Source organism: Chlorocebus sabaeus, chromosome 8 (assembly GCF_047675955.1).
Source record: "Chlorocebus sabaeus isolate Y175 chromosome 8, mChlSab1.0.hap1, whole genome shotgun sequence".
NCBI classification, from domain to species: Eukaryota; Metazoa; Chordata; class Mammalia; order Primates; family Cercopithecidae; genus Chlorocebus; species Chlorocebus sabaeus.
In genome coordinates this window covers 25,000,083-25,016,151 of record NC_132911.1, presented here as the reverse complement: position 1 = coordinate 25,016,151, position 16,069 = coordinate 25,000,083, and the positions used below count along the sequence as shown (strand labels likewise).

At 41.7% G+C, this 16,069-nt stretch overlaps 1 protein-coding gene across 2 annotated transcripts in view; it reads right to left on the bottom strand.

The window, feature by feature from the left end:
• Positions 1-1,648: 1,648 nt before the first annotated feature.
• DOCK5 (dedicator of cytokinesis 5) overlaps positions 1,649-16,069 on the bottom strand; it is a 233,048-nt gene continuing 218,627 nt past the window's right edge. Inside the window, exons 48-52 of one of the 2 annotated variants that reach the window (XM_007961955.3) lie at positions 13,516-13,682; positions 9,185-9,356; positions 8,396-8,534; positions 7,136-7,239; positions 1,649-6,155 (exon numbers count right to left, since the gene is read on the bottom strand). In XM_007961955.3, coding sequence (XP_007960146.2) covers positions 6,051-6,155; positions 7,136-7,239; positions 8,396-8,534; positions 9,185-9,356; positions 13,516-13,682 — 687 coding nt within the window. In that variant the 3' untranslated portion in view covers positions 1,649-6,050. The remainder of the gene's footprint in view (positions 6,156-7,135; positions 7,240-8,395; positions 8,535-9,184; positions 9,357-13,515; positions 13,683-16,069) is intronic. The other variant, XM_007961957.3, reaches the window with a different exon arrangement.

The window sequence follows — 16,069 nt, the reverse complement described above, 5'->3', positions numbered from 1 at the left end:
ATCAATGTAGCTTTAAGAAAAAAAAAAAATCCTAAGCCTTTTATAATAAAGGGTAGGGAAACATATCATTTAATGAGATGAGTTCTCAAATGCATATGGCTTTAAATGATCAAGTAGTAAAAAGAATGGTTCGAAAATATATCATTTTAGCAAAACTTTTAGAAGTTGCAGTAGCTTACAGATGACTAGAAAAAACCCAAGAATCACTGCATAAGATAATAGCACTTAGATCTTGACAGAGGAAGACACTTTATAGTATTTCTCAATGGGGATCCTAGAGCCAAAAGATTACCCAGATCTGTCAATTTAGTATTTAGGACCCAAATTCTGTGCTGTTTTCAAGTAGCATGATTCTTATAAATCATATGAACACAGTGAAGCATTATTGCTTCTAAAAAGCAAAGTACTGGAACACTTTTTTTTTTCTTTTTTTTTGAGATAGGGTTTCACTTTGTCACCCAGGCTGGAGTGCAGTGGCATAATTACAGCTCACTGCAGCCTTGACCTCCTGGGCTCAAGTGATTCTCCCACAGCCTCCCAAGCAGCTGGGACTACAGGCAGGCACCACTGTGCCCAGCTAATTTGTTTTTATTTTTTGTAGAGATGGGGTCTTACTCACAGCTCCTGCTGGAGGTGCAGTAGGATGATCATGGGTTACTGCAGCTTTGACTTCCCGGGCTCAAGCAATCCTCCTACCTCAGCCTCCCAAGTAGCTGGGACTATAGGCACGCAGCACTGTGCCCGGCTAATTTTTAAAATTTTTTTGTGGAATCAGGGTCAGGGTCTCACTCTGTCACCCAGGCTGGAGTACAGTGGCATGATCAGGGCTTACTGTTGCCTCTACCTCCTGGGCTTAGGCAATCCTCCTGCCTTGGCCTCCCAAAGTGCTGAGATTACAGGCTTGAGCCACAGCTCCTGGACAGAACACTTTCTTGGGGGTTAAAAATTGTAAGTTGTAAGCTCAGGACTAAACAGTGGTGCTAACTAATACAAGCGTGACTGCCCCTTTCCTCTCTCCAACTTGACCCACCACCAGCAGGGATTTTATGAAACACACTTTAAATACCAATTTCCTAAAGTCTTATTTCCTTTATGTGGTGGTTTTCCAACCTTGGTCTAGCATTGGAATAACATGGGAGGGACTTTAAAGAAATGTGGATCCCTGGATCTTACTCCCCACCCTTAGAAATTCTGATGTAATTGGTCTGGGAGTGTCCTCTCCCCAGTGATATAAACATTCAACCATTTTAGAACCAGTTCCTGTCCTTTTCATGTAAGTTATTAGATATCCCCTTTAACCTTTTTATTTCTCTCTTTACCTGTCTAAATATCTGTGGGGAATGGGTAAAGAAACAGAACCTAGGTACATTAAATGAACTGCTATCAGAAAATTGTCAGCCCAGATAGCCAAAAAAAAAAAAAAGACAGAAGGGTGAAAAGAACCAAGTGGTTTGTAATTTTTCTTATTTCTGGGCAAAGATGACTCCAGGGCCCCACAGTGCAGGTTTAACCTGATAGGACCTGTAAGGAAACAAGCCAGAAAAATGCTAGGTGTGATGTGTCATGAAAGAGGCGTGGGTAAGGAAAGACTGCAAAGTTCAGGAATGATTTCATTAACATAAGGGCAATAACAAACTAAACACACAATAAACTTTAAAATACATTTCCATTTTTAATTTAAAAAATAAATAACAGCAAATCTGAACAAAATTTTCCTACTTCAATGCACATCTTCCTAACTGTCCGTGTTTGAAACCCAGATAGCAACAAAATCATGGCAAAGGCATTTTGACAAAGTTTCGATGAACAACTCACAAAATACGGCTAATAGCAGATGAGTTTGACCATCGGATACTGCAGACTCACCTTGGCTAGATCCTAGGTGTCAGAGTGAAATCATGAATTTCCTTTTGTAGATTAGAATTGAGAGTCCAACTCTCAACCCACCCAAACAGAAACTTACCTTTTCCAATTTAATTGTAAAAGCCAGACATATCATTGAATGAAGGTATCTAAGGAAGTGATATTTATCAACTTCCCAAATGATACAGAGAAGGAAAGCATAATTATTAAAATGAACCTAAAGTCTAGATACAGTGGGCCAGGCTGGTGAAACCTGAGATTACTATGGAAATGACATTGTTTGTAAGATGTTGCACAAATTATGGTAATCTGTGTCAATATTTCAATGTGTGCTGGATTATTACTGGCATATTCGTAATTTTAATGTCCACAAATCTTTTTATCTTAACAGCCAGGGTATGGCAGGGTCAAAGCACCACTTGGGATGATAAATGGGACAAGTATAGTCCATGGACCTCAAAGCCTTTGTACAGAAAATTAGTTTCCTTCAAATCCTCCCCCTCTTTTTGTTTACCGAGAATAAAACCAGCTAAGGCTGAAGGAATTCTAAACCTCTGGTAGCTTCAAAATTAAAAAAAAAAAAAAAAAAAAGAGAGAGAGGCCCAGGAACTGACTACAAATTGACTCTTTAAAAGGTACACAATCTTTATAGCCTTGTTTTGTGGGTGGGGTTTTTCTCCCCTTTTTATTATACCCGAGAAGTATGAGAAAGGAAGCCACAAATTTGAAGGGCCTTCTAAATACCTTTCACAAAATGGCGCCATGGGCATGTGGGAACCTTCTAGGGTGCTGAAAACAGTGTATGTCTGTATCTTAGAGGCAGGGACATGGGCAGATAGCTATGTGAAAATTACCCATCTGCATGGCTAAGATTTGTGCACTTAACTGTATATGAGTTCCATCTAAATTTTAAAATAAGAAATTAGCCAGTGACCTAGGGGCAACTAGAGGAGAAGGACTCTTCCAGCTTGGAAAGAGTAAACAAAGGTAGATTGTTTTCCCAAAACCTGCTTTACATCTTGTTTTACATTATGAATTTGCAGTGTGGCTGCAGTTTTTAATGGGTTTCCCTGGCAGGAGGAAATGACTGCAATTCTGGAATCAGAGGGTTAAGGTGGAGGAGGAGGAAGCAACCCATGGCCCAGCAGTCTTATTTAGGGTTTCATTTTCATCTAGTACCACTCCCTTTCCAATGCTACAGCACACTACCGTGAACTGTCTTTGTATACTGGGGCTGTTTCCATTGAACACACTCAACCACTACATCCCAAGGGACTAGTACCATGACTGGCATTCCATAAGAACTTGATATATGTTGAATAAAACAATTCTTTAAAAAAAAAAAAAATCTTAGAGCAAGTCAAGTCACTAGAACAGAAAGAGAAAGAGAGGAAATAAAGATTTAAAAACACCTCCAACCATAAAGCAGTGTTCACAAAAGTTGTGACAATTTTAGGGCTAATTTCAATGTCTTTCAATACTCCAGAGTTCTTAGCAAGAAAAATAAAGACCAATTCTTTCTCTTTTTTCCTCTTTGCTCCTTATCTCTTATATTTAATGTAATCATGAGGTGTTTCTTTACAGTCATCCTCTTTGACTTCAGGACAGACATCAACATTACTTATGAATGTTGTCAAATGTGACTCTTCCTACCCAACAGCTTCCCTAAAAAATGAACCTTCCATCGTCCGCTGTAATCTCTTAGCCACAATACTACCTGGAATCCCTTTTGTTCAGGCAGGAGAGAGCTATTATTTCCATTAAGGTGGAAAGGAAATCATATGGAATATGTTCTATTAAAAAGAGAAGGTATCCACAGTGATGTATCCTATCTTCCCAGCCTCTGCTCAAAGACCAGGCTGTGGGACTCATTTCTACTGCTCTGGAAGGATAGCCTTGAGGTTTGGTTTTTTTGGTGATCCAGTTTATATCTTTCTATTTTAATGGCAGCCCAGAAAGTAGAGTGTGGCACACAAATCCCCTCTATCGGGTCTGCTGGGTGACTTCTCAGAAGTCGTGCCAGGCTCTAGGTAAGCCCTACATATCTTTCTGTTGCCTCCTCCTTTCCCTACAGCTTGAGTTCTTTCCATTTAAAATCCTCTTGAGTTCTTACTAAGTTTGTCTCTAGTCAAAAATATTCATGTAAAAGGCTTCAAAGGAAACCACCATTTGGAGAAGGGCTACATGTGCAGAACTAACTTGCACTCGCATTCCAAACTACTTTGGAAGAAAAAAAAAAAGTATCAGTAATGCTGTTAGAGAGTTCCAGTTCCTACTCAGGCCTAGCAGAGAAAAGCAAGGACCATCAGGTGAGTACCTCTTCCTTCCCATATTTCATCTCATTGAAACCTCACAACAACCCATGCAGGAGGCATTATCCCCGTTCTGGAAGGTGAGAAAACGAAAACTCAGATAACTTCAAATAATTTGTGTGAGTTTGCAAAGTTAATAGATGTCATAACTGGGATTTGAAACCAAATGGGTTTAATTCCACCAAATACGTTTAATTCCAAAGCCCATGATTTTTCCATGCGAGCACACTGCAGGTTCTACTGGGTGGGGGTAAAGGATAACCTTTTCCACACCCGTTCTAGAATCTGCAATACGCATTTCTTAACTAATGCCTTGGACACATCTGAGAGCTTTTTGCTTCCTTGACCCTCATGATGAACTGGTAGTTTTCTCCTAAATGGGTGGCGGTGAAACAGGAAACACAGACGATAGGCGGGCAAATGCCAGCTCTGGCAGCGGAAATGGAAATCTCTTTCTCTGTTCTCTTCTCCTTAGTGGAAAGGACTCTGGGCAACGTTGTGGGAAAAACTGCTAGCAAGTTTCCCCCAGTGTTGACTTTTGCATTCACAGTCAAAAAGCTTGCTGCTTTGCCACAAATATCTAAGTAGCATAGAAATACCTGGGACATTTCAAATATTGTTCCAACAGGGGGTAAATATTAAAGAGTTTGTCAGAGTTGTCTTCTAGAAGTTACCTGGGTATAGCCTAATTTAGCAAGCTGGGTTATTAGTAAGAATCTGTAGTATAATTTTCTGTGTGTAGCCTCAATGTCCTCATTTACTAAATGAGGGGGCTGGTTGGTTGATCTTTGAGGCTTCCAGCTCCAAACGTCTAAAACTTCATGTGGCTATTTGTGTATGTAATATTTGGTCACCTAAATCACTCCATTTTTTTCTTCTGAAAGGAGTACTATTAGTACCATTAGCAAGCAATCAAATTAATTCCACAATCAAGAGGAATAAATAATCAAAGAGAAATATTGCACTGTGTTCTCCAGGGTAAAATCCGGTAGCAGATGGGGCTGCTGAGTCATCCAAATGGGTTCTGGAAAAGAAGCTGCTGAATCCAGACTGGTAAGTCCCTTGTAGCCAGTGATTTGCGCTCAGAGGAGGTAATAGGACAAAAAAAAAAAAAACCGTATGTGCAAAAGGAAGAGCTTCAAAGAAGTCCATAGGGAAGGAATGACTGTGGTGCCATGAGGGTCATTAGTCAGGAGCGTGGTGAGACAGGGAGAGGGCAGCTTTCCTGTGCCACAAGAAGATGGGAGTTGGGTAGACACAAGAACTCAGGGCTCACGTTTGAGTCCATGCTCTTTCAATGACAGCCACACACACCTGAAAGCAGCCAATCTCCATTAAAAATGTGTGTTCTTTTCCTCAAAGGAGACACGATAGACATCAGAAAGATACGATTATTTCAGCTACCAAAGTCTATTTGACATCCATCTCTTCCAAGATGCGATATGGGATGGGATGGGTGTGTCCACGTGAGAAAAGTACCTAAGTCTCCAGCACGGCTTTTCATAAAGCAAAAAATCCTTCCAAGGAGATTCTACCATCAATGTGGAAGAACTTGTCCAGGCTTGAGCAGACCACCACGTCTCTGCGGTACAGGCTGACATTTAACAATGCTGAATGTGATCTCTTCTTTGAGAAATTCAGAGGCTGTGACTGATTCTGGAATTTCATGTGGACTGGAAGGGAGGTGGCATGGCCTCAAACTTCTATCAAAGAGAAGCTTTTGGAAGAACATAACCGGTTTTGAGCTGGTAAACATCATCCCAGATCAGGAAACGCAGTCAGCAGGGAGCCCCGTGGAATGAGGACACCGGCTGGAGGCCAGTTCTCAGGCAGCAGCTGTCTAAGGCACTTGGTGTTGCAGAGAGGGCAAGATCCTTACTGGGATCCAGGCTCGGAAGTAGGGATGCCAGACTTCCGAGCCTTTGGAGGTGGAGGGGGTGGTGCTTTGGCTTCTCTTCGTGCAGGCAGTGGGGGAGCGAGCTGCAGAAGCAGAAACACAAAATTAGAAGCAGGTCTTAGCTTTCTTCCTAATTCTGCCTTCTCCGCCCATTTCTCATATTCTGCTTTAGCTTCTAATTGATCTGAGTTTATCTACACAGGCTTTGCAAAGTGAAATGGAAAACTACACTGACTTGTCCTCGTTTCCCGTGAGCTGATCAGACTCAGACACACACACACACACACACACACACACACACACACTCTCTCTCTCTCTCTCTCTCTCTTTCTCGCTGCTGTATCCCCAACACTTGGGTTCCTGGCATATAGATAGGAGGCACTTAGAAGTCATTTGCTGAATGAATGAAGGAAACCCATCTAAAGTCATTTCAGAATGACTGTCCTTTACTCAGAAGTAAACTCTTCAAATGTGAAACAGAGGGCTGGGGGCAGGCAGTGGGTCACACCTGTAATCTCAGCACTTTGGAAGGCTGAGGTGGGGGGATCACTCGAGGCCAGGAGTTTGAGATCAGCCTGGGCAATACGGAGAGACTCCATTTCAACAAAAGATTAAAAAATTAGCTGTAGTCTAATTAAAAAATTAGACTACAGGCACATGCCGGTAGTCCCAGCTAACTGAGGGGCCAAAGTGGGAGAATCACTTGAGCCCAGGAGTTCAAGGCTGCAGTGAGCTATGATCGCACTATTGCACTCCAGCCTGGGTGACAGAGCCAGACCCTGCCCCTGCCCCCCCTGAAAAGGTGAACTAGAACTCATGGCTTATTTCACAGGTACCCAGGACAAGGTACAGAGAACACCTGCTCTACCTTCATCATCTGCTTGAATGTCTGTCCTTCCCATTGTAAACTTCTCTATCTCCTGTGGTTTCAGGAACGAGCCAAGGATCAACTGCAGTGACAGGTCTATGAGCAAACCTGCCCACTAAAGAGCCTGGAAAACCTGATGCTGCCTTCCCAGGAGTGGCGCTCTCTGGCCACAGTTGCCAGCTGTGATTTCCATACCTCAGTGGAGTTCCTCTGGCTGCCCTCATAGGGCTTGCTTTTTGGGGGAGGTGGAGGTGGGACAGGAGTGGCCGCGATTCCATCTGTCTGCAATGATGGGGAGCCTAGAAATGACACAAAGTGTAGGCGGGCAGAGAGAGGCACTGAGCAAGAAAGCTCATGGAAATATTGCTGGCACCATAATACCTAAGCCAACCTGGTCAACCAACTTGTGGAAGCCACATTCTGTGGTTTCTGTGGATAGAATGAAGAAGACTTCCCACCCCACATCACACACGTAATGCCCTCACCAGAAGTTTCAAGAGCTCCACAAGATGTTCTGAAGCAAAAACTTTATTTTATTTTTATTTTTATTTTTTTGAGACTCGTTCTGTCGCCTAGGCTGGAGTGCAGTGGTGCAATCTCCGCTCACTGCAAGCTCCACCTCCCGGGTTCATGCCATTCTCCTGCCTCAGCCTCCCGAGTAACTGGGACTACAGGCGCCCGCCACCACGCCTGGCTAATTTTTTGTATTTTTAGTAGAGACGAGGTTTCACTGTGTTAGCCAGGATGGTCTCGATCTCCTGACCTCGTGATCCACCCACCTCGGCCTCCCAAAGTGCTGGGATTACAGGCGTGAGCCACCGCGCCTGGCCAAAACTTTATTTTTTGTTCAGGGTTTTACTATTAAGCTGAAGATGAGAACATTTTCTGGAATGTATGGTATTATTCTGTTCTCTGATATAGCTCAAGTGCTTAGGAAAATATTCACTTCATCCCAACTGTAACTGATAATCTCTTAACTCTTGGTTGACAACTGTCTCCCATCTGGCTCTGACAGATTTATCCCTCTCCCATGCCTCTGGACTATGGGTACCCAGTTCTTCTCAAGTGTTGCGCACTGCTGGTTCCCTAAGCCAGACTATAAGCAGTAGATGGAATGGGTCTATTTCTTGTCCCTGTTCAGGTCTACCTAACCGATGGTTAGCTTGTAAGTTACTTGTTGTCTGTCTAGTCCTAGTGCAGATCTGCCTCATTTATACCTTCCCAATTATAAAACAGACACTAATGCCCTTTGGATCACTATCCAGAAAGGTTTAATGAGTCCTAGTGGCCTCCTTGCCAAACTCCAGTCTAACTGTATAATACACGAATGCTGAATTGAACCAGTTTTACAATGGCTTTACATACATTGTGGCTGGTTTAGTTACAAAATGCCCAGACGCATAAACATGCTCCATTCCCTAGTATAAAGACTATAAGGAATACAGGAAAACTTACTTAGGGTCCTGGTGGCTTTGGGAGTGAGTGGAGGTGGGCTCAAGGGCGTTGACGGAGGAGGTGAAGAACCGTGAAATGGTGATAGCCGATTATCCATCAACTGGAGACTCTTTGGCCTTTGTGCTTTTCTGGTTGGGCTCTAGGACCAGAGAGAAAAAGCAAAACATTTTCACGGTGAGGAAGGCTGAGCTCAACAACGCTCTCAACAGCCTTGTCTTCTGAGAAGACACCTGGAAAAGGACTTAACTAAAGGAGCGATTTTTAAGCTTACTACATTGTCATATGATGGGCACCACCCAACAGGCACTGACTAGAACCACTGAACCATAGATTATCTTCTGACTGGCCACAGACTGGATTCTGATCACAGTTGGGCTGCGTCATTTATGTGGGACATAAGCCATCCTGATTCTCAGGAAAAGGTGGTCTTGCCACATTTAACAACTTGATGTGGTTTATGGAAGGGAAAGTACCTTTTAAAAAACTTAAAGAAGAGACATGACAATGTTTGGATTGACTCAGGGGACAGAGTGGCGAGAACCACAGCTCTAATCAACCCATATGTTTACATTGTAGGTACAAGATCTTCACCAATGTTGATTTATAGACTCGAACTTCTCGGTATGTGCTTTCCTTACCACAATCTGCCATCTGACACTAACCCAGGCTACTGAGTCCTAAGACAAGGCGCATGCCAGCTTCAGTCTGGGAGGGGATGGTGATGTGCCCGGGTACAGGGGAGGTGGGGCAAGCCTCCAGAGATTTCTTTTTGTCTTTTTTGTTTTTTACCATCAAATCAGGTTCTGGTGCTTTCTCTGCAATGACCTGGGACTTGCTCAGACTCCAGTCTTTTCTCTTAAACTTGCTGATCCGGTTCTCGCTGTTCTCCTCTCTGAGGGACAGATCTTCAACTCTGGCACCTGACGAGGCCCTGCGCTCCAAAAGTGGCTCCAGGATCGAGCTATTGGCCAGGAACAAGGACAGACATCACAAACACTGATCACCTTGCAATCAAAATTCACTATGAAAGTACCAGCAGTTATGACTCTTTAGCCTACATTATTTATTTTATTTTATTTTTTTTTGAGACAGGGTCTTTCTCCCATCATTCAGGCTGGAGTGCAGTGCTGCGATCACAGCTCACTATAACCTTGACTTCTGAGTGGCTGGGGCTACAGGTGTGTACCACCATGCCTGGCTAAATTTTGTGTTTTTTTAGTAGGGATGGGGTTTCACCATGTTGCCCAGGCTGATCTCAAACTCCTGGGCTCAAGTGATCCTTCTACCTCAGCCCTCCCAAAGTGCTAAGGCTAGAGGCATGAGCCACCATGCCTGGCCTCCTCAACCTACTCTTGACTTATGACTTCACTCTCAGATTCTAAATCTAAATTTTCAATTACAACCGAACAAACATCTCAAGGTGTTAATGCACAGAAACAAGACCATCAGGTGACTGGACGAAAATATGAGTGAGTATGTTATTCCAGGAAGAGAAGGTATTAATTCAATGTATAGGCAAAGACAGAATGTTTAAGAGATTCAACAGGCAGTTTTATGTAGTGGGTAACAGCACAACTCTGGAGCCAGATAGCCTGTGTTCAAATCCTACCCACAAACTACATACTACTAGAATGTAGTAATCTAAATCCCAGCACTTCTAAGAATGCATGCTAATAGGAAAGCTACATATACAAATATGTTTGCTACAGTTTTTAATAAAAATATATTTTATACTGATACAAGTTACATATTTTTGTATTAAAATATATAATGAAGTTTTATGGTTGTTTAGAAAGAATGATGCAGCTTAAATATTCTATAGTAGGAGAAGAATTAATCATGGCACATTTGTATGATGCAATGTCTATTGCCATAAAAAATGATGGTAAAAGCTGACAATAAAGAGGACACGGCCGGGCATGGTGGCTCACGTCTGTAATCCCACCACTTTGAGAGGCCGAGGTGGGCAGATCATGAGGTCAGGAGTTCGAGACCAGTCTGGCCAATATGGTGAAACTCCTTTTCTACCAAAAATACAAAAATTCACCAGGCGTGGTGGTGGGTGCCTGTAGTCCCAGCTACTCGGGAGGCTGAGGCAGGAGAATCGCTTGAACCCAGGAGGCAGAGGTTGCAATGAGCCGAGATTGCACCACTGCACTCCAGCCTGGGCAACAAAGGGAGACTCCGTCTCAAAAAAAATACATACATAAATAAAGATTACACAGCAACATGAAAAGTGATTATAATAATAAGATGAGAAGGAACAGCAAAGTACCAAACTATATCTATGCTATAATTGGAGCTATGTAAAGATATCTATTTCAATGGAAAAGGATGTATAATTTAAGAAATACTACATATTTGATTTCCAGGTAGGGTGGCATTCAGGAAGGTTATTTTTATGATGTAATTATTGTATTATGGAATTAAACATTTGTGAAAAAATGGTGAGTCAACTGATAACTTACAGTCAACACTATTTTAAATACTTAATGATGTATAAATATTCATCACCTGTATTAAATTAAGCAGTAGGTCACAAAATGACAGATGCAATGCTTTTCCACTTGTATAAAAAATAAACATACTTTTTTTGGTATTATATAACTGAACTTTAACAGTGGTTATCTTTGAGTGATAAAGTAATAAAGCATTGTTTTCTTTTAAAAGTTTCCAGTACTTGGCCAGGCGCTGTGGCTCACGCCTGTAATCCCAGCACTTTGGGAGCCCGAGATGGGTGGATCACAAGGTCAGGAGATCGAGACCATCCTGGCTAACAGGGTGAAACCCTGTCTCTACTAAAAATACAAAACATTAGCCAGGCGTGGTGGCGGGTGCTTGTAGTCCCAGCTACTCGGGAAGCTGAGGCAGGAGAATGGCGTAAATAAACCTGGGAGGCGGAGTTTGCAGTGAGGGGAGATCACGCCACTGCACTCCAGCCTGGGCGACAGAGCAAGACTCCGTCTCAAAAAAATAAATAAATAAAAATAAAGAAAAGTTTCCAGTACTTTAGCAATATATTATTTAAAAATAGTAATCTTAGCAGAAAGAACATGACTATAAATTAACTCCTTTCAAATATTTTAAATTTGAACATATGGAAAGGCATTTTATGTTCTTGGCAAGGAAGCCTCGGCATCAAAAAGCCATCAGTCTTCCTAAAGTTAGTCCATACATGTAACATGATCCTAATAAAAATAGCAACAGGATTCTAGACAAGTTAATCCAACAGTGAGCAATGAGCAACACTAGCCAGATTAAATTCTGAAAAGGAGTATTAGGAAATAAAAAATGTTTTCTATCTATAATAATTAAGATTGCATAGCACTGATACATGAGTAGACAGGTAAATCCAAGAAATAGAAAAAAAGAAAGTCCACAGACTAAAGAGTATGTGGAAATTTGATTTTTTATAAGATTTACATTTCAAAAAAAATGACGTGTTCACTAAATGTTATAAGAAGAATTGAGTAGCCATTCGGAAATAAAAATGTTGGCTCCATACCTAACATCTTATATTAGAATAAATTCTAAAGGATTACAGACAAAATTGTGAATAATGAAACCCTAAAAGTCAATGAAAAAAACAGTACCTTTTTTTGTTATCTTAGAGTGGGAAAGGCCTTTAACTGTGAAATAAAATCCAGAAGCCATAAAATAAAAGATTGATTATATGACTACATAAAAAAATCAGTGCAACTCAATAAAAAATTAGAAGCAACAAATTAGAAGTCAGAAGATAAAGGAGAAATTAGGAGAAAACATTTCAACTCATTTCACAGACAAAGGGCCAACAATTCAACAGAAAAATGTATTTGACCACAGGTCACAGAAAATAAAACATAAACAAATGAAAAGATGTTCAACTTCAGGCAAAATGAGAAATAAACAAAAACCAAAAAACAAACAAAACACTATACAAGAAAATATTTTCCAACTATCAGATTGGTAAAATTTAAAAAGACTAAGAGTACAGTTTGGTCGTTAGGGTATAAGTAACTAGGCATTCCTGTGTGTTGCTGGTGGGAGTGTAAACTGGTATAATCTTTATGGAAGTCAGTTTAGGAATAATTTTCAAAATTGCAAATATATATCTTTGACAGAGCAATTTCACATATGGGATTTTTCCCATATTGATATAGTTGTATATGTACAAAATAACTTGTGTTTAAGGTTATTCATTGTCACACTGAAGGAACAGTAATAAGACTGAAAGCAACTGAATGAACACCAGTAAGCACTGGTAGAAATATACAGGATGAATATCCCTAATCCCAAAATCCAAAATCCAAAATGCTCCAAAATGTGACACATTTGAATGCTGACATGACGCTCAAAGGAGATGCTTCCTGGAACTTTTCAGATTTGGGGTTTTTGGATTAGGGATGCTGAACTGGTATAATGCAAATATCCAAAAATACTAAAACATTCCAAAACTCAAAACACTTCTGGCCCCAAGCATTCTGGATGAGGAATACTCAATCTGTATCATGCCACATACATACAATGAGATATATCTATAGCTACAGAAAGCATAAAGAGGGGACTTTTTATGTTCTGAAATGGAATGAGTTTCAAGATATAATAGTAAATGAAAAAAGCAAAGTAAATTCTACCATTCATATAAAAAAAGTGTGGGGAAGAAGATATAATTAGACAGTGTTTGTGAACCTATAAAGAGTGGCCATGGGGGTACCAAGAACCTGAATGTTAGTATCATTTGGCTCTGTGGGTGGGGGTACTGCAGGGATTCTACTGTAGTGGGAAGTCTGGGAATAAAGGGAGATTTTTTGTGATATATCATTTGGTACTTTTGGAATTTCATGTCATGTGATTATGAAACCTATTCATAATATAAAAATTTATTTTTTAAAACGGAAATGATGAAAAAATAGGTAATGACTATAGGTATGTAATAGTGTGGTATTGTGGGTGATTTTTTTTGTCATTTTTCATTTTTAGTAACTGTTGGTATTATTTTGGTAATCTGACATTCCTCATGAGGAAGATAATGGGAATGACCCAAAGGCTATTGTTCTCAAAGGAGTGATGCGTGGCTAAAGGCAAAATCATTAAGGCGTTACCCCACCCTTCCTGCAGATGAAAGATCAAACCCTTACCCATCAGATCCCGGTCTGGAAGGAGCATTGTCAGATGAGTTTGAAGAGGTGGAAACCACAGAGGACGTGACTGAGGTGATGGACAGCCTCCGCAGAGTGGAAGACATGATGTAGGGCAGCACAATAGACCCCGTGCGGCTTTGCTTCCTCTCCCTCAAGTTGGGTGGCTGAAAACATATGACTCCACATGGTTAGCGGGCCTGGAATCCAGCCCCTATGAACTTGCCCAGCTGCCCTGTTTGCTTGTGGCTAACCAGTACCCATCCATATTGGCTGGCACCCCATTCTGATTGGTTGGTGCCTGTGCTGCCTCTATTGTTAAATATTGCACATACTGATATTGTTAGCTATAGGTACAACTTAGATTAAACCTCCCTGATTCTAAGACTAGAGACAAAGTTGTCATAATTTTCTTCTACCTACATGAGAAAGGAAGAAATTAAGATGTGCCTCACACTCTCCAGTAAATAGCAAAACCTTCTGTCTGCTTCCCCAGCTTAGCTTCTTTCAGTCTTTTAAAACATGGAATATTGGGGTAAGAGAAAATTTTTAGATTGACACTGTAGATGTGCAGCTTAACCTGGTGAATCCTACATTCTCTAGAAATGTCACCAGTAGGATTACCCCTAGATGCCACCATATGAAACTGACTCACTAATACTGGCCTAATTCTAACAATGACTAAGCTCATTAAATCCAAGACATAGTCTTAGCTGTCTAGGAATGTGTGTGCAAAGGACAAATGCTCCTAGAAAAACTCTTAAGTAGCAGCAGGTTAGGAGGCACAATCTTAGGAAGATGGCAGGACTGAACACTTAATGGCTGAAAGACACGGTCAAAAAGATACCCTGGAGGAAACTGTACTGAAGGTGGGCAGACAGGAATGGGGGAGAAAAGAACATGAGAAGAAACTCAGAGCTTTGGTTTGAGGAAATAATGTGAAAATAAGGGGTTTAAGAATAAGACCATTAAAGGGCTGGGCATGCTGGCTCACACCTGTAATCCTGGCATTTTGGGAGGCTGAGGCAGGAGGATCGCTTGAGTCCAGGAGTTGGAGGCCAGCCTGGGCAACATAGCGAGACCTTATCTCTACAAAAAAGTTTTAAAAATTAGCTGGGTGTGGGCTGGGCACAGTGGCTCACACCTGTAATCCCAGCACTTTGGGAGGCCGAGGCATGCAGATCACAAGGTCAGGAGATTGAGACCATCCTGGCTAACATGGTGAAACCCCATCTCTACTAAAAATACAAAAAATTAGCCAGGCATGGGGACGGGCACCTGTAGTCTCAGCTACTCGGGAGGCTAAGGCAGGAGAATGGCGTGAACCTGGGAGGCGGAGCTTGCAGTGAGCTGAGATCGTGCCACTGCACTCCAGCCTGGGCAACAGAGCCAGACTCTGTCTCAAAATAAATAAATAAATAAATAATTAAAAATAACTAGCTGGCTGTGGTGGAGCACACCTGTAGTTCCAGCTACTCAGGAGGCTCAGGTAGGAGGATGGCTTGAGCCTGGGAAGTCAAGGCTGCAGTGAGCTGTGATCATGCACTGCACTTCAGCCTGGGTGACAAAGAGAGATCCTGTCTCAAAAAGAAAAACAAAACAAAAAGAATAAGACCATTAAAAAGAACAGGATGAATTCAAAGAAAAAAATGCAGATAAGTACAGCTAGAATGTATTACACCATCACCTGCTGGAGAGAAAAGGTTAGTACATGCGCTATCCACTGAACTGCTCAGGAGGAGAAAAGAAAATTGTAGCTGTGAGGAACTCAACAATTATGAAAGCAGCTACATACATATGAAATGTAATTCACAATTCTTTCTTCCCTTCAAAGGCGGGAAAACTGTACACTTTTCATCAAAATAGATACTATTTCTAAGATCAGGAAAAAATATAAGAATTTGGCCAGATAGGACAAGACTAACCAGTGTCTAGGATTCAGAAAACTTTGGGTTATTTTGGGTTTTTTTGTTTGTTTGTTTGTTTTGAGATAGAGTCTCACTCTGTCGCCCAGGCGGGAGTGTACTACCGTGATCTCGGCTCACTGAAATCTCCCCCTCCTGGGTACAAGCAATTATCTTGCGTCAGCCTCCTGAGTAGCTGGGACTACAGGTGCCCGCCATTATGCTCAGCTAATTTTTTTTGTATTTTTAGTAGAGATGGGGTTTCACCATGTTGGCCAGGCTGGTCTCGAACTCCCGACCACAAGTGATCAGCCCTCCTTGGCCTCCCAAAGTGCTGGGATTACAGCCGTGAGCCACTACACCTGGCCTGATTTCTAGTACAGTGGTTCTCAAAGTGTTGTCCCCAGACCAGCGGCATCAATATCACCTGGGAACTTCTTAGAATTACAAATACTTGGGCCCCACCCCCAGATCTATGGAATCAAAAACTCCGGGGTTATGATGGCTCAGCCATCTGTATCTTCACAATCCCTCTGGGTGGTTCTGATAGTTGTTCAAGTTGGAGAACCTCTGTCCAGCACAAGGACTGTTCACGGTCACCAAGAGGGGAACACGCTCTCTCCCACCAGCCCCACTATTTCCATGTCATA